This window comes from Crocodylus porosus, unplaced genomic scaffold (assembly GCF_001723895.1).
Source record: "Crocodylus porosus isolate Cpor-Errol unplaced genomic scaffold, CroPor_comp1, whole genome shotgun sequence".
Lineage (NCBI taxonomy): Eukaryota > Metazoa > Chordata > Crocodylia > Crocodylidae > Crocodylus > Crocodylus porosus.
The window spans coordinates 14,222,424-14,246,513 of NW_017728947.1; the positions used below are offsets into that span (position 1 = coordinate 14,222,424).

At 40.2% G+C, this 24,090-nt stretch overlaps 1 protein-coding gene across 1 annotated transcript in view; it reads right to left on the reverse strand.

Moving 5' to 3' along the window:
* The window catches only part of DENND5A (DENN domain containing 5A), a 99,111-nt gene that overhangs the window by 19,703 nt on the left and 55,318 nt on the right, over positions 1-24,090 (reverse strand). The window contains exons 7-16 of the mRNA XM_019551014.1: positions 21,665-21,982; positions 19,067-19,282; positions 17,275-17,509; positions 16,873-17,023; positions 16,132-16,225; positions 12,932-13,063; positions 9,481-9,633; positions 5,241-5,325; positions 3,058-3,142; positions 1,106-1,234 (exon numbers count right to left, since the gene is read on the reverse strand). Coding sequence (XP_019406559.1) covers positions 1,106-1,234; positions 3,058-3,142; positions 5,241-5,325; positions 9,481-9,633; positions 12,932-13,063; positions 16,132-16,225; positions 16,873-17,023; positions 17,275-17,509; positions 19,067-19,282; positions 21,665-21,982 — 1,598 coding nt within the window. The remainder of the gene's footprint in view (positions 1-1,105; positions 1,235-3,057; positions 3,143-5,240; positions 5,326-9,480; positions 9,634-12,931; positions 13,064-16,131; positions 16,226-16,872; positions 17,024-17,274; positions 17,510-19,066; positions 19,283-21,664; positions 21,983-24,090) is intronic.

Sequence of the window (24,090 nt, forward strand, 5' to 3'; positions counted from 1 at the left end):
GAGATGCTTTAATCCTCCTCTGACAAGGGCATCTAAATATATATATAGTCAGGCACTGAGGATTAGCTAGAATTGACGCTACTTCTATACAAGCAGCTGGTCTCATGTCACTTTCCATTTTGAATGTTTGTGTGTACCTAGAAGACTACCTAGAGAAACAGCTAGGTGCTTTAGAACTTTGGCTTTAAAAAAAAAAAAAAATCCTGTCATGCCCCTTTTTCTACAAAATATAAGTGTTTCCAGGTTAATGCGACTTAAACCTAATGAATGAATTACTGTATTCCAACTTATGAATTAACCCTTGATATGAGCAAACCAGGCCAGACCACGCATTAAGAACTAATGCATTAAGTTCTGGTCTTTAACACAGCACCATAACGCCCAGCTGCAAGCACCCAAAAGCATATCATTTTCCCTAAATAAATTATACTGATTAATAAAGCCACACAGATTTCACTGGTGTCTGTTACTCCTGAATATTACCGTTAGCTTTTCTTTAACTGGTGTTGTATACAGCCACTAAACTAGACTGTGCAAGTAAACTGCTTTCTCCATTTAAAAAAAATTATGTTCAAGGAAGATATTGTTACAAACACGTAATTACTCCAGATTTATGTTCCAACTTCCCCTGTTATTTTGCCCCTCAATCACTCTCTACAGATATGCACTCACTGAGATTCCACAAGGAGAATAATGGCCTTTCAATACTACAGAGGCAGGACAGAGACACAGAGGTACCAATGCAGCAAAGCACTCAAACACCACATACTTAAATTCCACGGAGTTCAAGTAGCCCTCTAAAAATCACTAGTCACTTTTGGAGCTGCTGGCTTGAGCAACTTGCCTAAGGTCACATAAGCAGTCTGTGGCAAAACTGAAAATTAAACCTAGATCCCCATAGTCCCAGTCTAGGACCCCGACATCACCAAGCCTACTTTATTCACCGGATCAGACCCAGGCTTGACAGAACTAGCTCACTCTACTACAGTACAACCCGTCCACTTTGCTAAACTGACAAGAATAGGTAAGCCTGTATTTTTAGAGCAGAACAATTGTGAAATTAGTTTAATTTTCAGGTGTACTACTTAAAATACATGGGTCTTACTTTGTGAGCTCATGATCTGATAAAAGCTGCTTCAGATGCCGGGAGAGTAACTTCTTTTCCATGGACAGTCGAACCCAGGCCCTGGCCTTACCAACATCAGTTTTGATCTCACCAATGTTCTGAATATGCCTGAAACGAGAAACCAAATAATGAGATGCTAACTAATAACTCCATTACATTATAGTTCTTCTATATATCAAGCTAAACTTGAGAATTTTTCTATATATTAATGTAAGTTTGTAAGTGTTGTTAAAAAAAAAAGGGGGGCGTCAATAAATGAGAATGCTTCACTATACATACATTTCTTTATCTCTGTTTAAAGAGGAATACAAGTGAGAGAAAAGAAAGCACCTGCACTGCAGTGACTTATTTACAGGACTTAGATCAGCCTCCATTACGCATATGATTTAAGGCTCAGTCAAACTCTTGTTGCTGCAGTTTTTATGGTTGAGTGCTTTGAAAAATTAAGTACTGTCCTCATGCATACACATACACTTTTCAAGATAACAATGACATGTTATATATTGGAAGGAAAGCGCATGTTCTTTGAAGTGTTCAGATCATTTCTTAACTGAACTGAAAATCTAAAAAAGTTACCTGAAAGAAAAAACAACTTAAAAGAAAACCCCCAAAAAATTTTTTTTAAAGAAACAAAGGAAAGAAAGAAATTAGCAGTCACAGAAGCACCATTTAATAAAGCCCTCAAAACCATACAGCTTTATTAGAGAGCTTCCTTTGTTTAGAATTTGGATTTACAGACAATCTACCAGTACAGAGAGGTCAGTAAAACCTAAAGTTATTTGCTGAAATATCCTTAGTTTTATTAGTTATAAAATAGTCTCTGGATCATCAAAGAATCCATTCCATAATATTCTATTAATGCCATTTGGGCAGTGTGCTTTCCATGTTGGCTTTTGCAGCTGATACATTTCTTACCTCTGCTAAGAATATACCGGTTTTAAAAAAAATAGGAGCACAGGCCCAGAAAAGTCGAGGGATATGCCAAAATGAAAAAAAAAAAAGCCCAAACAAACAAACCAACCAAACCAAAACGTGACAACAGAACGCAAGTTATTTCCTCTATTGTGTCTCAACTCTGGTAGACTGCAAGTAAAGGAATAATGATTATCTAGGGTTTGGTTTGGGATTTTTTTTTTTTAGGGTTTTGTTTTTGTTTTCCATATTTTTCTGACATTGTATAAAAAACAAAAGTCCAATATCAGGCCTATCCATTCTTTAAGACTGTTTCCTTAACAGCAACTACTTATTTATCATCAAACAGCCAGAGATCAATTCAGAACTATCCAAACATGATTGGACAAACATGATACTACCTCTATTTCCAAAGAAATAAGGCTCCAAGTACTGCAGACAACTCAGAAGACAGACGAGGGGATGCAAGGTATCAGGTTACTGCTGTAAGCCAACGATGGTTACAGAAGTGCCAGAAATCAGAGACAAATTACTTTGCTATGAAGCAAGTTTTCATTTGGGTCAGTTAAACAGTTTCACTATAAGCTCCGATGAGATCATTTAGCAATTTCTTTCAGACAAAGCACATCACTTTTTCAGTTGCACAAATCAGCATTTCTTCCCATTGAAACAAGTGCAAAAGCAGGAATAGATCAAGTTAGTAAGCAAGGCTCTTATATCCCAAATTTGGTCTTCACAATCAAAGGTGCATCACATCACAAAGTAAGCTTAAGGTACATATTAAAAATAATGCACTCTCTCTCCTATACAATATCCATTTTGGAAGAAAATGAAATGAAAGACACTTCATCGATACTTTCACCTTGCACGGGCCAAAGATTTGCTGTTGTTTTTGAACAGATTGATAAAACAAAATTATATGGACCATTTAGAATGAAACTTCCTTCCTTCACTGAGTTTTTACACAGGCAGAAACACACAAGAGATGTTTGGGTTTTCTTTTATTAACCCAAACAAACCTCATATCCTGGATAAGAGAGATCCTAAGAGGTGACATGGCTGGACTGGCATCTGATTTTCTCCTTTCTGAATCAAGAAGTATTCCTAAAATACAAAGAGTAATTTATTTGTCAATGGATTCAAAAGACCTTATTCTGTAACAATATTTAAAACAAAACCCAAAACTTTGTACCTGTAACACAACTAAGGTATTTGATCATTACATTTAGAGTGGTGGTTCTCCATAAAATTGAGACTAGGTCACTGTTACCAGTGATTTGGAGTTTTGTAAACGCATGACATGGTCCATTTCAGTTAAAACAAAAGGGAAAACATTGGCAGTCTGCATTCTGAGAAATCTGGGCTCAAAATATAGTCTATGCTAATAGGATCAACATACTTGGATTTGCATATGGCCAGACAGTTAGAATCTCTATTAAGCTATCATATAGATGACTTTCTTTACTTCCTCCTTAAATGAGCTAGAACAGGTAAGTACTGCTGACCCTAGAAAATTCTGTGCTAAACAAGGTGTACAGTATATCCAGTGAACTCTTTACCACAGTTTTAACCCCAAGGACAAAACTGTGGGTAGCATTCATAGGATATCTATACTCTAAATGGAGCAATCTTTATCAGATTTTAAACACCATTCTATGCAGGAACATGGCTGTCTCTCAAATGCAGTCATTCTTTGCTTTCACTCTCAATCTGGAGAGTATAAGATCAGTTAATATGGAATCCAGTAGGCCTGTGTGAAGTGGCTAGTATTAGCTTTGGATCTGGCCGATTCGGGGGACTTAAAAAAAACAAACAAACCAGGAGCTGGGGACAGGTGGGGCAACTATTGACAGGGCTGGGAGAGCAGGCGGGGGATGGGGGCTCATAGCAGAGCCCCCAACATAGTGTGGGGCAGTGGGGATTGCCCCCCTGCCTGGCAGCAGCCAGTGACTGGGGGCTTTAAAAAAAAAAAAGTTGGGAGCTGGAGCTGGGTGGAGCAGTCATGGGGGTGGTGCTCAGGGAGGCTGGAGGTGCAGGCAGGGTATAGGGTCTGGTGGGGGGTCCCCTACGGTCCCCTTCCTCTAGCTCCCCCCACCCTTACTGGCACAGAGACTAGATCCAGCTCCCTGCGGCGGCCTGAATCTCTGAATCTTTTCTGAATCGATTTGGAGAGCTCTGAATTTATTCGGACCTTTTTATTGGTCTCCTGATTCAATTCGGATTCGGACATTCGGCTGCTGAATTGGGCCAAATCTCCTCCGAACCAAATTGGCACCCGAAGCTTTGCACCGCCCTAGAATCCAGGCCTCTGGCACATTAGCACCATGTGGACAGGGCACCAGAATAGGAGACAAGACATATGGATTCTATTTGGCCTTTGTCTACCTACCTGAGTGACCTTGGACAGGCCTTAAGGTTCAGACTCTCTCTCAACACCCCTATTGATGGCAGCAAAGGATTGGCCCCCAAGTGATGCATGGCTTAATTTGTCCATCAGCAAAATGGAGACAATACTGCTTTAACCTGCAATCTTAAGGCTCTATTAGATCTACAGATTCCTAACTATGGTGCACTATTGTGCTTCTTGCAATGCTTCCATATCTTGCATCCTTCCAAGTGCACTAATTTATCTTTTTTTTTAAAGAGAGAATCTATGTTTATTTTGTGACTAAATTTTAAAAGCAGATGAAAACTTATGATAAATAATGCAGTTATGCCCGTTAAAGATAGGGTAAATAGATATGCCTGCTGATCTAGTATGACAATTTTGGAGATTAAGAAGAAATATTTCCTATTATGTGCAGCACTGCTGGATTCAAATTTTTTTAAAGGCCACATCTGAAGGTCTTTATCTTGGCAACTCCCAGTGCCAGGACAAGTTTTGAATTTAAAAAGTCTTTCCCAAAATGAGCAGTTCTATGAAAAAAGTCAACCTTCTGTATTGTATTAGAAAAATAAAGATCATCCTACGGAAATGCTGCAGTCAAAAAAACCCCACAAAACCAACCTAAACAGTCACCTGAAATGAACAGTCATCAACATAAATCTCATCTGCCAAAAACCAGGAAAGTAGAGAATGTAAAGTTTTCTGTTTAATGCATATAATTTTAAGCCACTTCAGAAAAAAATTTAATTTAGTAATGTGGTATATTGTATTAAATTGAGGCAAGTTATTAACCAATGCAATACTTCCCATCCTTACCTGAGGTACTGAAGCTACCCGATGCAGGTTTTCTCTGCCTGTTTTCTTGATAATGTAACAAGTGAGACCACAAAGCAGATTTTCCCTAAAATTAAAAATAAACACCAGTTAACAATCCAAAACCTGCTGAATTTCAAAACTGAAAATTCAAGACCCCGCTGAAAACAGAAACTATGACAAGTTTGTTTCAGAGACAGCTTTTTTGGTTTCCCTGCCATTATCATTGATAAAAATGAAGATCCAGAAACAAGAGGTTAGAGGTCCTCAGGAGGTGGAAAGACCACAGGAGCAAAAAGGAAAAGTGTTAATAATTTCCAAGTGCCCTCAACATACATTTTGCCACATATTTCCAAATTAACACATCAGATGAATTTTGCTTTTCATGGTTTGCTAAGATGTCACCAAAATTCATTTTAAAGAGTAGTACTACAAGCCAATGTGCAAGCAAATGATGATGTTATGAGGTAATAACCTGAGCTAGACATCTGTCTGTCTCTCCCATTGAAGGAGAAGAGTGATGCATAAATCAAGTCAGTAAGCTGTCTTATACTAAGCCCAATTCTCTAATACCTATTTCCCTCTCAGCTAATGTACAGATAGAGAGCTACAGATATGCATTGTCGTTTTTCAAATCCTTCAAAAATCTGTCCAAGTTCCTCTGACAAAGACCTTAGTAAGTTACAACAGATAGAATTCACACAGGACACTTCAGTATGAAGCTTGACTAATATCTATCTGATGCATAAAAATAAAAGGGTGGCCTTATTATTCATAGCACAGTTATAGCATATACCATGTTCGTACAGATGCTGCCTTTCTAAAACGTGTTGGTGGGTAAAACTTCAGTTAACAAAATTATCCCTGCCATACCACCAAAGAGCTTGTCAGATTTACTGCAAGACTATTTGTGAATGATAAAATCAAGTCTTACTGAAGCCAGAGAAGATAAACAATAACCTAAGAGACATCCACGCCATTGATTGGATGCATTTCCTCACTAATGGATTCACAGAGAAGTCAATTCATGTAAGAAGCTAACCCTTGACTAAGAATCTTATGTTTCTTTTCCACACTACAATTCTGTGCAAAAGAGGAAGGTGCTTATATAGCAAAAAGGTTGTTTAATTTTGGCTTTAACTGAGATTTCTAATTTACTTCTTTACATAGATGACTTGTGCCACCTTAATGGAGGGGGGGAGGGGGGCACACGTCCCTCTAGCAACCGGGACAGCATCCCCCCACAGCCAATCTCACCAACTGGGGTGGGGAGGAGTCACCCCGTGGCTGATCAAGATGACCGGGAAGCAGCCATGGTACTCCCCAAAGTGGCAGCGCCACTTCATCCGACGCTCCCACTCCCTGGCCAGCGCTTGCAGAGGGGCACTGGAGCTCCCGCCTGTTCTCCTTCTCCCCCTCCCCCATTGCCTAAGTGGAGTGTGCAGCCTGTCAGGAGGTGCAAGTGCACCCCCATGTACCCGCTATGCATCTCCACTGCTTCTTTAACATGAAGGTATTATTGGTATTTGGGGGGGGGAAAAAAACCAACATTCTAACATCTGAATTTCTAGGTAAAAAAAAAAAAATTAGATTTAAAAATCTGTCCCAAACTGTTAAGTTCTGCTTCTAATCTGGAGACTAAGAACTCATTACTAAAATATTAGCCTCTGCGAAGACTTTCTTCCAAGGCACTGCACCCACACAAAACTAAGTTATAGATATATAGAAAATAAAACAGTAAAATGTTTCAGTTCTGACTGAGAAAGAAAAACCTTTAAAAAATGCATTTACAAAAAGCCCCAAGAGAAGCCTCATGTCACAAGAGCGCATCTGGTAGGTTGACAATGGAAACCAAAATGTGCCTTGCAGGGGTCTACCCAAGTTGAGGTGGATGGAGGTGAGCCAATTTTATGGGCAGGTTGCAAGTCTCGCAGCCATTTTCATCATTTTATTGTGGTGGGAGGCCCACCACACCTCTGACTGACAAAAGGGCTCTGGTGGCACCATCAATGATTGGTGGGAAGGGCCGTCTGCCATATGGCCTCACCCCTCACCGCTGATTGGTGAAGAGGGACAGGGCCGCATGACAGGTAGCCCTCAGCAGGGATGGCAGGCATCCTGGTTGCTCATTTTCATGCTGGTAGATCTATTTTGGCCATGCTACACAGCTGGGAGGACTGCTAGCTCCCAACAGGGAACCAGCACTATTTTTAGTAAGTTTGGGGTTTTTTGCCCAGAAAATTGCCTGGTTTTGCAACTTCCACAAAATCAATTTGAATAGGTCCCTACTTAAAAGAGGGGCTTAAAAAAAGGACAGAAATAAAAGAAAGGCAGAGAGACAACTACAACCAAAATCATCTTTCTGGGGAAAAAATGCAGTCACAAATACAATCTACAGTGACCATTTGGTACTGTAACTGCTGAGGACAGCATGTGTACCCCATGCTGGAACTGATCATGAGAAGAACACCAAAAGCAAAAGCAAAGAACTCGACATGAAATGGAAATGGAAATAGTAATGAGCATCAAAAAGAAAGCATATATGTTGTATCTGCCCATTTCCCTCAATTCACATTATTCTACCTTGACCTCTCTAAATAGCAATTGTGATGCAAGATTCGGACAAAGGGAAACACAGGATTAAAAGGCCACAGAAGTTTGGACAGGACTGGACCAGTGCGTTCAATCTTTTGGTCCCACAGGCCATGACACACGTGCCTGGATCAGGCCCCATGCCACCCCAGCCCTATGCACCCAATCTACCATGCAGAGTCATGCTACCCAGCCTGCTGGCCTCCCCATATGTCCAGAAATTTGGCAGCAGAGTGGTCACTACTCCCTGTTGCCAAATTTTCAGGCCCACAGGGAGTCCAGTGGGCCAGATGAGACGGGTCAATTGGCTAGATCTGGCCCACAGGCCAGGGGTTGAGCACCCCTGGACTAAACCAATAAGGGCACAGAACATACTCTATTAGTTAAGGAAGAGGGTATGCTCAAGCATTTGATGGATATATTGTTGGTCTGCATATAGAAGAGCCAATTATTTGCAGGAACTTAACAAAAATTATCAGTTATGAAACAGTTCCTGTCCTAGAAGAGAATGAAAAGGCTGGGACTCCAGTTTGGAAAAGATAAAATTGAAGGAGAAAATATGACAAAGGTATATAACATGCAACATGCTTCCTGCTTGTACATGAGTAGGTAGCTGTTGTTTACCAAGTCCCAGAATACAAACTCTAGGGGCACCCACTGAAATTATCAGGAAACAGGTTTAAAACAAAAAGGAAGCACTTTCATTTATTTATTTATTTTAAATACACAGCACATCGTTAATTTGTGGAGGTTGTAGAGCCAGTTAGTATAACCAGGTTCAGAAAGGGAATTAGCCAATGTCATAGAGGGCAGGTCCACTAGGAGCTATTAAATAGAGCAGTCAGAAATGTATCCTCTGACATTCCTAAACCAGGGGGAATATGCCAAGATAAATGATCACTCTAGACCAGGGCTTGGCAACCTTTTAGGAGCAGTAGCTCAAATTAATGCAGATCACTCTGAAGGCATGGGACCACTTTTAAACACAGCTACCACTGCTTCCCCCCACACCAAATTTGTTACCACCCTGCTTCCAAAATGACTGCTGCCACCCACTCCCCATCTCCCCACAATGAGCTGCCATAGACATGCTTCTGACCCAGCTATTGCTTCCCCACACTGCACAGTTGCTGTTGACATCCTGGCTTCGTGGGCTAGATCTAGTTCATGTGCTGCAGGTTGCCAACCCCTGCTTTAGATATACCCTGTGTATATATTCTGCCTTTAAAGCATCTACTACTTGCAACTGAGGAAGACAAGATAGTTGGTTACATGGACCAGTCTAACCCAGTAGGGCACTTCTAATGTTCTAACTGAGGGGGCAGGAGCAAAAAAGGAAGAACTGTCTTCACTCTTTAAAAAATATAATCAAATGTATAAATCAGCAGGTATTTGAAATGGTAATGAAGCCCAAAGCACATGGAAGATAAGCAGTACATTTTTAATGGACTTCATCAGACACCTCGTTATGTTACTACAACAGATCACTTGTCACTGTTTGCCTGCATCTGCTATCCATCCAAAGATTAACCGTATGTACACTTAGCCACCTGGTGGTCTGAAAGATCCAGATCCGAGTTAAAACAGAATATTACTGCAAAATGCCAATAAAGTATCCAGCCTCATAAAAATCAGAACATCCATTCCTTACCTGTTTGACCTGCAGTCCATGACTCCATATCCTTTCTAAGAGATCACAAAGACTGGCTATCAATGTATTCTCTTCTACACCGGTGATGTTCACTTCACCATGACCTAGTTCCACAGCTTCTCGGCCCATTTTCTCAACCAGCATCCTCTTGGTCTTGAAAAGATGGCAAAACAAAATAAGTTTACATCTAAATCCTTTGCTCTCTTTAAATACCTTCTCAATAGTAAGATAATAAAACTGGGTTTATATTGTAGCCTTGACAAGGTAGTGCAAAAACACTGCTCTCTTATTCATGAGTTACACGAATAGGCAACATCTTTACCGAGCTCTTAACATCCTTTTCCTTCTTTCTATATAGGGACTAAAAAAGGAACACACTGGTCTCTAACGGCAGGTTCAAAGTCTTAGAGTGGAAAATCATCATTAACAGCACCTTGCCAGAGGTCAAGGAAGCCAAAGCCTTATGTGCGCAACCTCTGGAGATTCAGGAATTCAGCAGGGATAGGATTAGGACTGGCATAACCCAGGTCCACCCACCTCCACTCAGAGGAGTGAACCAGGTAATCAGTTCAGAAGGGCAACATCCTCATCTTCCAAGGCTCTATTTTAGGAGAGGAGAGATTTTATTTTTTAACATAAACTTATTCTGGAGTGATCATTCTGTGGTTTTCTGAGCAGTATCACAGTTAAAGCGAACAGCAGCGTACTCAGGATCCAGTATTAGTCTGCTCTCTTTAAGGGCTCCCAAATGAGAAGCAAGAGAAAATGGAAACCAAGTCTTCCTGCTTCTATCTGTAACATGATTCTTTAAATCAATGAAAATAGACCAGCAGAAGTTTTTCACTAAGCAGGGAGACTGAGATGACAGCACAAATCCCATTTATCCAGGCCAGCCCTAAAAATTCATCCACAGATCTAGAAGTCAAACTTGCTCCTTTCCAGCTTATGCATCACAGTCTGCAATCAAAGCTCTGCAGGTCAAATTAAGCCCTCAGTTACACTGAGGCAATTCTGTGGTTAAAAGACAAATGTCCTCAGAGTTTCCAGACTTGGAAGTCCCTTCAGAGGATTTACACATAGGTATGTCAGACTAGAAACAAGGATCAGCAAATAAGGAGTACCCCACTCTGCCAGCACTCCTATTGTGGTCAGTGGATCCACAGGCCTGACCCAAAGGCTACTGAAGTCAATGGGAACTTTTCCACTGACTTCACAGGACTGTGGGATTAGCTAACAAGAGTAACAAATGCTTTCACTTTTTGAATAAGGGTGCATCAGTAAGAAAATATAGATACTAGAGAATTGCCCATCAAGCATGATGGGGCGGTGGGACTCAGTCCCCACTGTCATGGTGGCACTCCACCATCCCAGTCTGAACCTGCTATTCCCTTCATTTCCATCCCTCTCCGCCACCATCCCACACCACTGCCACCTCCAAGCTTGAGACTCCCAAGAGTTCCCACCCCACACCCACATTGCATCTGCCCCCCTCCCCGTTATGTCCAACCGTCTGTCTGTGTGTCCGTCTGTGCAGAGCACTCTGGCTGTTTCAGTAAGGATTGTGATTGGCTGCTGAGACAATCAGTGAGTGCTCCAAGAGCATTACAGACAGACAGATGGACTAAGCCATATATATAATAGAAGCTAAATGGAATCCAATAAAATCCTCTGCATTGCTAGCAGAGGTAGCAAAAGTCAGTAAAACAGTAGGCAACTGAATATTTTGAAAGAGACAAATCTATCAAATGAGAGAAGTGGTTTTATATAGTTACCTCAGGAGTATAGCCATGCTTTTACTTTCATTGTTCGTTTTAATTAAAAACTTTGCCAGCTGCCACACTCCATGAACTAATGGTGACTGCAGCTCAAGCACCCAGGTCCTACGTAAGTCTAATCTTTGAGATTAATTCTAAATCTAAAAATACTTTATCTACCAGTTCACTTAGACACTTACTTCCAAATTATTCCTTCAGTAACGCTGTATAATGCGTTATTCCATTTTCTGATAGACTATTAGTATTCCTAGGGTATCATGTATGTTCATAGGGTTACACACCAAACACAAAACTCCTGAGAGAAATCCAAAGCCAAGTTCTATTTCCAACCAATCACTCCTTTTTCAACAGTCATTAGCCACTTCCAGTAAATTGCTCATGCAGTTATGTTATAACCTCCCAAGTACAGACATTTGTCATAGTCTCCCTTTGTCATCTTTTCTTTAAGTAATCATTTTCCCTAATCTCTTACCAGGGGTCATACTTTATCACTTTTTTCACTACTGCTTAGCATCTCATATTTCTCAGGGTCTAAGGTAGGGGTGGGTAAAATGCAGCCTGCCAAGCCATTCTATCCAGCCTGCAGGGCTCCTAAAAATTTTAGGAAACAAATATTTATCTGCCCCTGGCTGCCTGTCATGCAGCCCTCGATGGCTTGCCAAAACTCAGCAAGCGGCCCTCTGCCTGAAATAATTGCCCACACCTTGTCTAAAGAGAACTAACTGATAGGTTGAACTGGGGCATCACCACTACTTCATGGCAATAGTCGCATGCATTTTATTTTTTGCTTATACCTACCTGCTCCCTTCCCTGACACTTTAATGTTTGCATTAACTGCAAACTTGTGCCTGAAGCCTTCACACTCCCATAATGGAAGAGATTTTTTAAACAGCTCAGCAGCTGATGTAAATCACTGTAGCATCACTGATTTCAATATAGCTAAGCCAGCTTGTACCAGAGATGAGATGCTTAAGAAAATATTCACAAAACAAAGATATAATGTAAGTAAAATATATATGCATTCAATGAAATATTGTGCACAGTAGCCCACACTTGTTCTCAATTTTGGGGAGGAATATGAGCATAATTTTATGCAAGAATTATTCTCTTCAGCATTATACTAAAAGGAAAAGTGTGATTTTAATGATAAGCAGTCAAAATATCAGTCAAAAATGCCACAAACTGGAACCAAAATTTATTTGGCAAGTGTGTAAGAAGTTGTTTTATAAGCTTGCAAACTCATTTCCTCTAATAATTAAAAACAGTTGTTTCTGTATTTTCATTGTAATTTTATTTTTAAATGGGACTCAATTGTGGTAACATTTTAAAACAAATCTCAGTTACAGACATTTGAAACTAAATTGGCTGTGTGTTAGGAAGCTCTGCTTCTGGGAGCATGCTGGGAATACACAGACCTTCAGATCATACACTCTCTTATTTCTAAAATTTTCTGTTCTCCATCATGGATCTTGCAAGAAAAATATCTAAACTCCAATCTTTCCAGGACATCTAAACATATCAATTTAAAGGGGTGGGACAGACCCATTTCAGACCATGCATGTACCCAAGTCTCCATGAACAAAAGGCAAGTTCAGATTTACTAGTTATAGCCCTGCAAATAAACAAAGAAAGAAAAGAGGAGCAGGAGAACAAAAAGGTCACTCTCTCCACACTACCTTATTGCGACATTCCTTCAGTAAGCCTTCAACAAATTTCCAGTTTGTCTGTGCAATTACTGATGGAGAGAGGTTAGAGAGTTTAGGCTGCCGAATGGTGCTGCCCAGATTTCTCGCTTCTTGGATATATTTCTATACAAACACAGGAAATAAGAGTAAACTTAAGCAAAAGATGTCATGAAAAAATATATGCTTCGTACACAGCAGCTGCAAATTGCAGAGGGTAGCACTAAGCATGATCTGTCTTCACCACCCCCATATGCCCAGAAAGGAAAAAGATCACATTATCTTTCTGAATAATGCTCCTTTATATATTTAGAATAAAGGATTAAAGACATTTCTTTGGTTACTTCACTAGAGTTAAAATTCTGTTTAAACTAACTAGTATTAGCATGCACTAATGTGTTACTAAAAAAGTCAACACAACATATAGCTGACCAAAAACTGTTTAGATGCACAGGTTTAATTTCTTCCCCTGCTACTGAAAATGTTTTCCCTTCTCTCCTATGAAAAAGCAAGATCATATTTATGCATACTTGCAATTTACTTTCAAAGTGAAACAGTTATTGTAATCCTGATTATGTTGTATTTAAGCAATAATGCTTTTAGCAGATGTGCGGGGCACATGTGACAGTCAATGGCCTTGGCATATGATTAAGAATGAAGATGACTTAAACAGTTTCCTAATGCAGATTTATTGCTACTATGTGGAAAAAATCAAAGATAATCAACATTTTAGAAGAAAACAACTGTACAAAAGATTTGTGCTGTTCCCATTGTGCCTTCTGAGAATTTACACTGATTTCACTTCAGCAACAAGAATTAGATGGACATGTGTTGAGGGAAAAAATGTTTTCAAAAATTGTCTGTAGACAGGACTAACACTGAATAAGATCAATGGAGTGGCCTATACAGAAACTGACTGGTTATGTATTAACATGTATTTTTAATGCTTCTGGAGGGAAGATAACAATTGACAGAAATCCATCTCAACATATAATGAATAAAAGTGTTTAACTTATGAAAAAGGAATCACTTTATTCTAAAAAACAAGACATACACATTTAGCTACGCATCTTTTCTGATACCATGACTACGGGTCAGGTTGTACATGTGACATACCAGATAAAGTTCTGAGAAAGATTTTACAGAGGGCCTGAAAAGCCAATCATGCTGGTCCCAGTCTAAATATAATTGCAACTGAAGCTCTGGCAAGGAAAAGTCCAGATGCTGGCAGGACAGGATTGGTAGCAAAACAAACAAACAAACAAACAAAAATCAAACAGCCCATGTTAAGTGCAAGTATGGTAAGCAGGAATGAAACAAAAGCATTCATGCAAAAGCAGAAGAGAACAGCAAAAAGGTAACTCAATAAAATGCCATACTGCTGAATATTCAACATAAAACTTGGAAACAATGACAGTTTAAATAAAAGAAACAGTAAAAAAAAGTCATTTAAAACATTAAAAATGTGATGACAAAATTAAATGAGTTTTTTGCACTGAAAAGAATCATTGCCTAACAGCTGTCAAATCTCAACTCCAAAGCGTCTTCGTTGCTAGCTTCAATTTGTCTAATTTTTGTTTTAGCCAGTTTCTTGCCTTCCAACTGCTGTAATTGTCACCACTTCATTTAGAATAATTCCTTTTATAGTTTTTTCAAATTTTACTAGCTAAATAAAATAGAAGACTTGGGCATGTACAAGTTAGATGCCATAGCCCCTAATATTTAGGTACCCAAGTTCCATAAACAGTGAGTGCACGGGGAGAAAAGCACCTCCAAAGGGGGATCTGAATATCAACATGCAGAGGGGAAACGTCTAGAGGCAGCCAACAGGAAAAACAAGGCAGAGAGATATGCCTAAAACTCTACTCCTTCTGAACTGAGATGCCCAAGTCAGGGCTACAGAGAAATGCCTCCCAGAATCCTCTCCTGACAATAGGCTACAATTATTCCTTCAAGTAACTGAGCAAGGTTTACTTTTCTTGTGAAGAAATGGCTACAGGAGAAGCCTACCTTTTACCATTAGTTTTGTGGTATAAACACTCACCCAGGAAGTGCAAAACCCAAGTTCAGTGCTGTTCCCAAGCTCAGGGGAGTCAAACCTACAGCTCCACACTCTCAACAAGGTGCCCTAATAACAGCTAGAAGCTACATAGCTGGGGCCACGTTCCACTCCTCATTACAAAGCTGATCTATTGCACAGCAAGGAATTCAAGATTCATAAGGCCAGAAAGGGCCTGTCCATACCTCCATGGTATAGAATTAGGGCTGCTATTCCATACCAAAGAGAAGTGCAATGATCACTGTGCGCATGAATCAGACCTGAAACATCTCAGTATGATGCTTCCTAGCTTTGGGCTTGGGTGGTACAGAGCCTAGACCGTTCACAGGGAAAGTGTACAAGAGTCTGCCGCCTAATGGCTGCAACACTCATTAAAAGGTCCAGGGTCCAGTCCATGGTGCCACAAAAAATTATACATTCTGCATTACATAGTGCTTGGTTTAAAAAAATAAATAAATAATCATCCTGGGAGCAGGGACCAGGAACTAGGACTGTACTCTTTCCAATGAGTGCATTCATCACTAGTCTAAGTTTTGCACTCTCCTTCCTCACCTCACGAATCTTGCACTTTCTTGCACACACTTTAAACAGAATAAGGTAAACATTAAAATTTGCGGTGCTCTTGTCACTGCAGACTCACAATTTAAAATGGTTCATTTGGGAATTCTTTGTAAACAGGATGCTCTCTCAACTTTTTATAATAGAGGTTTTCCTAGGAAAACTCCCCAGATTTTTACAAGAGTAAATATTTAATGCGTATGAAGCACAGGAGCCACTATATATTATTTTTATCTGAAAAATCTACATTTTGATGGACTGATATTTAAACAAAGTCGAAGCTGCTGATCAAATGGCATATTTACCTGTGCACATATGTTAAAACAGCAAATTAGTCGCTATATTTTTATCTTTATCTCAGATCCTTAGGACAGATTTTGAGCTGGCATAAACTGGCATATTTCCAATGCCAATGGAACTATACCATTTTACCTCAGCAGATGATCTGACCTTTTGTTAAAAGAGCAGACGGAGAGAGAGCAGAGACATCCTGCAAAATAACTGCTGAGATATTTTGTAAATCAGTAACAACATATGCAACGACAGTCATTTTCTATAGCTAATAAATAGCTTTCACCTCTCTCTGATCATTGTCCAGACGCAAATGCTCTGTGTGTTGTTTCTGTCGGTCTTTCCGCCTCCATTGTGCAGGTGCATTTCTCTTTGTCCATCTACAAATCAAGGAAGACTGTTCATTAGCTATTAAGAATAAGCTAAAGAGGAAAGGAAAGTGGGAGCAAAGGTATCCATCTTTGTTCACAGTGTCTATGCAGCAAACATTTATTTGTAAGAACAAGAGTCAGCAACAGGTGCACCAGAAATCAAAATCACATCAATTAGAGCTAAAAACAAGGCAAACTATGCTATGAACTTTCAGAAGCAGAGAGCCTCAGCTGGACATAAATAAGATCCAACTTAAAAAACCACCCAATACTTTCCTGCAAAAGTACACACACCCACAGTCTACTAATACTTGGTTTGTAGTTTTCTTCTCTTTTAGCCTTGAGTTACATTTTCACCTCATAACATCTTCCCATTTCTTCATACTTCCTATAAAAAGAAGTCCTTTATTTAAATGCTTGACTCTTACCAGAACCCTGTTCTTTTTCTTACACCTCTAGCAGTTAAAATCATGCAAATATCCTTAACTTTACCCCCATTCTGATACTAAAAGTCCAAAGAGTCCTTTTAGGATTTTCCTCATTAAAAGTGAACAAAGGTAAATTTGCTTATTGACATCTCAAATGTGGACACCTGCATGAGAGCTGATCATGATCAGGCACCACTTCGCAACATACGAATATCATTGCTTACTCACTTGTTGCTTACTGGTCCTGTGGAGAGTACATCAGACTGAAGTCTGGGGAAAAACCCAAGTTCATACTTCCCTTGACCAATCTTCATATCCAACAAATGTGGATGGACTGCAGTGTGATCTATTTTTGATAGCCTTAACTCGATAGCTTTCTCTGAAAGTAACAAAGAAAGTTAAGAAGTTTCTTAGGCAGACAAGGTTCTTTAGGCATGAGACCAACTCTAGCATAGCATTATACTCTCGACTTGCACTTTATATTACAACTCTTCTCCTATTTCTTTGTTTAAAAAAAGGTTAAAGCTTTAGGACCCATATGATAGTATCCAAAATACCTGAGCTCTAGTGATACTAACAAGAATAGCCATAGCTTCTTAAAATTAAAAGACCGTTACTTGTCACTCTTACCTGCCTCGTCAATTGTAGAGCACTTTTGATACATAGATGTACGTAGAGTTGGTGTCCTCACATTCAGCAGTCTAATTTTATCTACTCTACTATCAAACACTCTCAAAATAGGGTCTTTGTCATCTTCATCATGGCACATGATCTTATTGTCAATAAAAGACGCAAACATCTGTGTCTCCAGAAATCTTGAGAGGAAAGGTAAGTAAGGTTCAGGCTGGTCTGACAAGAATGATGCCTAATAAAAAGAAACAACACAAAAATTCTATTACAGAGTGTGTAGACATGTTGGACAACAAAGACATCATCTTAAAAATCAACAAGCAATGTGATGCTGTGGGTGGTAAAGAGACCAAAACGCTGGCTTGCATCCATAGATGCTTCTCGAGCAAATCCCAGGATGTCCTTCTCCCCCTGTACTCAGCCTCAGTGAGGCCGCAGCTGGAGTACTGTGTCCAGTTTTGGGCTCCACAATTCAAAAAGGATGTGGAGAAGCTTGAGAGTGCAGAGAAGAGCCACGCACATGACCAGAAATCAGGAAAACAGACCTTACGATGACAGGCTGAGAGCTATGGGACTCTTTAGCCTGGAAAAGCCCAGGCTCAGGGGTGATCTGATGGCCACCTACAAGTTTATCAGGGGGAAACATTTGTTGACCAAAGCACCCCAAGGGATGACGAGGTCAAACGGTTATAAATTCCTGCAAAACCGTTTCAGGCTGGACATAAGGAAGAATTTCTTTACTGTCCGAGCCTTCAAGGTCTGGAACAGTCTGCCAGCGGAGGTGGTTCAAGCACCTACATTGAACACCTTCAAGAGTAAATTGGATGCTTATCTTGCTAGGATCCTATGACCCCAGTTGACTTCCTGCCCTTTGGGCGGGGGGCTGGGCTCAATGATCTTCTGAGGTCCCTGCCAGCCCTAATGTCTATGAAATCTATGAAACCTAAACATATTTCTAACCAAGTACATACTTGAGAATTTTGGAGCCATTCAAAGCCCTTTTTTTTTAATTTCCAGTTTACCCCCAAACTCCATCTTTGAAACAAGCCTCTGTAAGCATTTCTCACTTTCCATGAATGTTGTTTATTTATAGCTCTTTATTTATGACTGAAAAAATAAAATGTTAAAAATAACACCACAACTGAGATTTCAGCCAAGTCAAATCACTCAATGGCAAAACCATCACTTGATTCCTATGTTAACCATATGACCCGAGTCAAAGCCTGGAGAGGTCCGTTTGAATATCTGCACCAACTTCAAAGGCTATTGGATCAGACACTTAGGGGACCAGTATACACAAGCCCTTAGTGTCCAGTCCAGCAACCCTCACTCATGTCAGCAGTCCCATTCACATGAAACAGGTCAATTCTGACTAAGGGATATAACAGTAAGAGCTGAAAAGAACTGAAACCTTAGGTCCTTTTCTGGAAAACCACAGAAACACAAGACAAAAGTTAGAGCACAAGTATAAATGCTTTGCATGATCATAGTCTTCCTCTGAACATATTCTAAAACTCTTGTCAGAACTGCTCTACTGTTATGTTAAATGAGTTTAACCTGTAATTTTATGTTAAAGCTAATTTCATTCTAATCTATACCTTGTTTTCTAAGAACTATCCCTTGAGTGGCTTCAAATTATAAATAAAGAAATTTATATCATCTTTCAGAAGATCTTAAAGAAGAATCACGAGGTTCTCCCTATTTTCTGACCAATTCTAATCACTTGTTTTGAGCCCTGATTAGTACTTACGAAAAAAACACACCCTTCTGCGTGGCTTTGCAAAAAACTTACTTTATCAAAGTTCTGCATTTGCTCCCTGTTTGTAAACCAAGACTCCTTGTCTTGACTGGGCTGAATAACAAATACTTCATAATCTGCAAACATCTGTGTAAAACGGTTGGCAAAAATTTCCCGGATCTGAATATTCAGCTGGTAAACCTTGAATTCTTCTTCATCGCACTGGATTTTTAGATCCTTTTTGCTACTCGTCTCCTCCCGCACCTCCAGCTGAGAGAGTAGGGGAAACATACAAGAACAAAACATATTTTTGCCTTTATGGGATGTACAAGAAATGCAAGCTTATATCTAAGTTTGTTATCCAAATGTTATTCCTCAGATCAACATAAGGCATTTCAACTGACAAGATCCTGCACAGTGCTTTTGGAAAGAACATTTAACTCAATGAAATTATAGTTTCAACAGTAAGCAGACTTCATTTTTAATTCTGACTGCACTAAAAACATTTTCAGAAGATGGAGGTAATATTAACATGCTCATCTCAGGCCTTTGTTACTTTTGACACCAAAATGAAAACTTGCAAAAGGTTGTTAGAGTACCACCAATGTGTATTTCTTCAATGTACAGTATCATAAATCCATACTTAGCACTGCTACAATCCAATAGGTATTGAACTTCATGTTAATTCAGAGACATATAATCAAAATAAGTTCCTGTGCATGGGTAGTAACCAATTTCCCTAACTTCAGGAATCTTCCATGACAAATTTAAGCACCCATTTTAATATACAGTTAAAATGATGTTTCAAAATGTATTACTTTCTATTCTTAAAAAGCATAAGTTGATATTTTCAAAGCTGCATTGAATATCGGAACATTCAATGTCTATTTATTTTAAATGGAACCAGACATGCAGCCCTTTAAATAGCCACGAAAGTCAAAAGGCATAATCATACACCATTCAGACACATTTGCAGGCCCTTACTCCACTATTGGAAAAAGCAATCGTTTCAAAAGTATCATGAGCAGTGACTTGTACCCACACAAAACAAGTGTCCCATAAGCCACAATGATTATTGTTAGTTGGCCGAGATGCACTGTATGCAGGTCTTCAGTATTTCACACAGGCTCTTCAAACTAGATAGCTGTACCACTCACCAGCCTCTTCTAAATCCATCCCACGGGGAATTTTTCATATTTTGAAAACTGCCTGTTAATGTCAATGGTGGTTATGATGGATAACTACACTCCAATAATCTGCATCTCTAATATTTTAAGAAACACCACTTTGCAATGTCTACACTCAGCAATCAGAACAACTTCTACAAAATTTGCAAAGTGAGTTTTAAAAATACAATGTTCAGCATTAAGGAGCAGGTGAGCAGAAACTAGGGGGAGAAAAAAAAAAAAAAAGGCAGCTGCTTTCCTCCCCATTATTTCTCAGGCCAATCATCAAAATAACAAGCTTCTTACCAATTTGTCCCTGAACAAGAACACAACACACAAGAAAAATATGAAGAGGAATGCAGCCGATTTGAGAATCTAACCCTATCCAGTCAGTAACTGAATCCTTACCCTTATCCCCATGCAGTTTTCCCCCAAAACCTTTCCCCTGGATACTGGTTTGACAAAGTCCTGTTCTTCTGTTTTATCTCCTTACCTGTAGTGCAAGCTTCAGTCACTTTAGCAGGAAACAACCTTACAAAAGGGAGGCAAGGTTCTTTGGGTAGATGTGATCTCTTTTATTAGACCAATTAAATAGCTGGAAAAAAGTTCTCTGCAAGCTTTTGGGCACAAACACCCTTCCTGTCTGAAGAAGGGTGTTTGTGCCCAAAAGCTTGCAGAGAACTTTTTTCCAACTATTTAACTGGTCTAATAAAAGATATCACATCTACCCAAAGAACCTTGCCTGCCTATGTCCTTAGACCAACAACCTTACAAAAGGGGATGCAGCTGGGGAACAATCCCCAATCTAAACAGCATATAGGAGTTAAAGTTTGCTGAAAATCTCCCCTGATTTAAAAAAATACAAGCAAACTCAAAGTCTTCCAAAAAGAGCACAGATAAAGAAAGGACCCGATTTTTGGAGGGACTGAGCTTCTACATGCCCAGCTGATGTCCCTGACCTGCATCTATACACTGTGTCTCTGGAAAGAAATAACATCACTAAAGTACTTTACAGCATATAAACCGCATTAATGAAGCAAGCCTTGCCACAATCACCAAACCAGGCAAGTTATATGCAAATAGTTCTACAAGTAGCAAATCTGAGACAGAAAAATACCAAGAGAGGGTGAAAGCAAGGATTAAATCAGTAAGTGGCTGCATTTTTTTTTTTTTTTTATGAGATCACTAGACTTAAAAAAGGCAACTGTTTAACACATGTTAAAATCTTAGAGTAGACAAGGCAAGTGATATTAGGTAGGTGAAATAAAACAGTAAAAGGAAGCAAAGGGCTTGTTGTGTTAAAACTGACCCTCGTCTCTTCCAAGATGCTAACATGTAAACATATCTAAGATGCTAAAAATATTAAGATAAAAGTCCACCTAGTGAAGGCAAGGCCAGACAGGTCACTACATGCTGAATCTCTTTTTTCCTCACACGTCTGGTATGCAATGCCATAACAGAAACTGCATGCAGTTCCATTACGTACCTTCTCTAGACTCACTCCTGTTCTTTTGACAAGCGCTTGAAGTCTTGCTATCGTCTCATTTTCCTTTAGCAGTTCATAGGAATTCAAAGGTGATCCTGCTATGTTCCCATTTCTTTTATCAGAAACTATGTCACATGCTCTGAGGTTCTTCATCTTGGAGGCACTTTCACTGCAGTGCAAATTTCCCTCAGGTGGAATTCCAAAAGCCATTAGGATCTCAGAGATTTCCTGAATGAACTCAAGTTTATTTGGGAATTGGGGTAAATCCTCTGGCAGCTCAATGAAATGGTTATCTATGTCCACAAAGCACAGATTAGCCTAGAAGTTAAATCAGGACAGCATAATATTAGATCACTATCATGAACAGATTTTTTAAATAAAAAATAAAAAAAGATGTATTTATGTGTATTTATTTATGAATTCCTGAATCTTCCCCTACAGCACACAGCTACCCAGTCTCTATTGGTTGGCCATAATGGTCTATTTTCTTGTTTAAACTGCTTGATTAGATAACAAACAAAACATGTTTTATTACCGTTATAGATCTGTAAATACTTTTCCTGGGTATCCATATAATATGAAAGTTCCTTTAAAACCACATGGATATTTACACATGTAAAACAAGGTAGATGCACACATATGCATGCGTAATAGAGAGTCAATCCTTGGCTCCTTACGTGTGAGAACATGGTGTTTGCCAGGCTTGCCACTTCCTGATATTGAGCCCCATGAGGAGTCCACACCCCGCTGGAAGATGCATCTCAAGCTGGCCAGGGGCAGGTCTCCAGGAAAGCCAGCCAGGGTTCTGAAGTAAAGCAGACCCATCATGGTGGAGGCCCCTAGCTCCACCTGGCAATCAGAGTATGCAGCCAGGGATGAACCTGGAAGCGACTAGGCTCTGGAAGCAGTGGATTCCCTGGCTACAGTGGACCACGTGGTGCATGAGAAGTGGGACCTGACTGGACCACGTAGAAGCAAGCCTGTTTAAGTTAGAAGCTCAGGGATTCAGTGCTCCCCAACAGAGGGGAAAAGAGGCAGCGTCTCTGGAATCAGAGTGGTGCACGCCGGTGCAGAGGCACAGCACCAGACAGAGCATCAACTGCCACGCTTAAGAGAATCCAAGACGAATGGTGCAGTGAGATGCGGCTGCCAAAGGACTTCAGTCAGCTGAGAGCACTAAACCACTATAGGAAACCTAGATTCATAGGGCAGGGATCCTAACCCATGCCAGGTAAGACTGTTTACGGACTTTAATAAATATTCAGGGAAAGGTGGAGGGAAAGAACAGTACCCTCACCTGGGTTCAGATGAGGGGTCACCCTTAGGGGACCGAGAGAAGAAAAGGGAGTGAGACCCAGAATGCACAGGTCAGATCGCTGGGGATATCTTGTGACCCTTGCTTTGAGGATTATGGGTGAAAAATGCTGATTGCACTAACAGGGGTGACAATGACAAGGTGAAGGGGAGGTTGGAAGCCTGCGAAGGGGACCCGTCAGGGCTACGAAGCTGCAGTCTTCAGCATATGACTATCAACCAACAACTTCCCATTTCTTTTCTAACAAGGTGTGGCAGGTAAATGTGAGGAAGCAGGCTGTGTTTCAGGCCCCAAGGACAGGAATCAGAGCTACCCATCCACAGTGTGCATCTAAGAACAGGTGTCTACCTTTAGACACCTTCAGACCAACTGTTCCAGGGGATTATTTTAGAGGTGCTATAATACCTACAGATGCTGCAATCCAATTAGCCTCTCTTTTGCTTATATAAAAATTCAAGGACTAAGGCTTATTCCAAGAGCTTTCTCTAAGAAGTCTCTGAAACATGCTGGAAGAGTACTTAATCAACTTAGGGCAGACAGAAGTGCAACTCCCTGCTATAACTCAGCACATTGCGCAGGAAATGTTCAGAGTTACAGCCATCCCCTGGACCAAACAGAGGTTCACTGTTGGTTCCACAGGGAATCTAGCTGCTGGCTCCAGCCTGCAGCTTGTTTCCCCTAGCAATGACCCCTGCCCTCCCCATGAGCCCATGCTGTTTTCAGAATGGAAGAGGGGAAAGATCACAGAGGGAGGTAGTTCTAGGGGTTCCCCAGCTGGTGTTGGAGGGGGCTGCAATTCACCCACCCCAACCTCAAGCAGAGGCTGAAAACCCCCCAGATGGAACTCCCTCTGCTCCTTTCCCTCCTCCTATTCTGACAACAGCAACAGGGTGTTCAAGCAACTTCTTGCCCAAGTTACAGAAGATGCTACATATTTAAAAGGTCTTCATCTGACCCCTCATGCAATGAGGCTTCAGATTTTTGCCCAACTGCCCACTTCTTAAGCAGTCTACAGCCATGCACTTGTGTTTGGTCATGGCTAGAGACCACTTTCTGTAGCCAGATAGGGCAAAAATTGTCACTTCTGTCTCCAGGCTTAATTTCCCCTCGA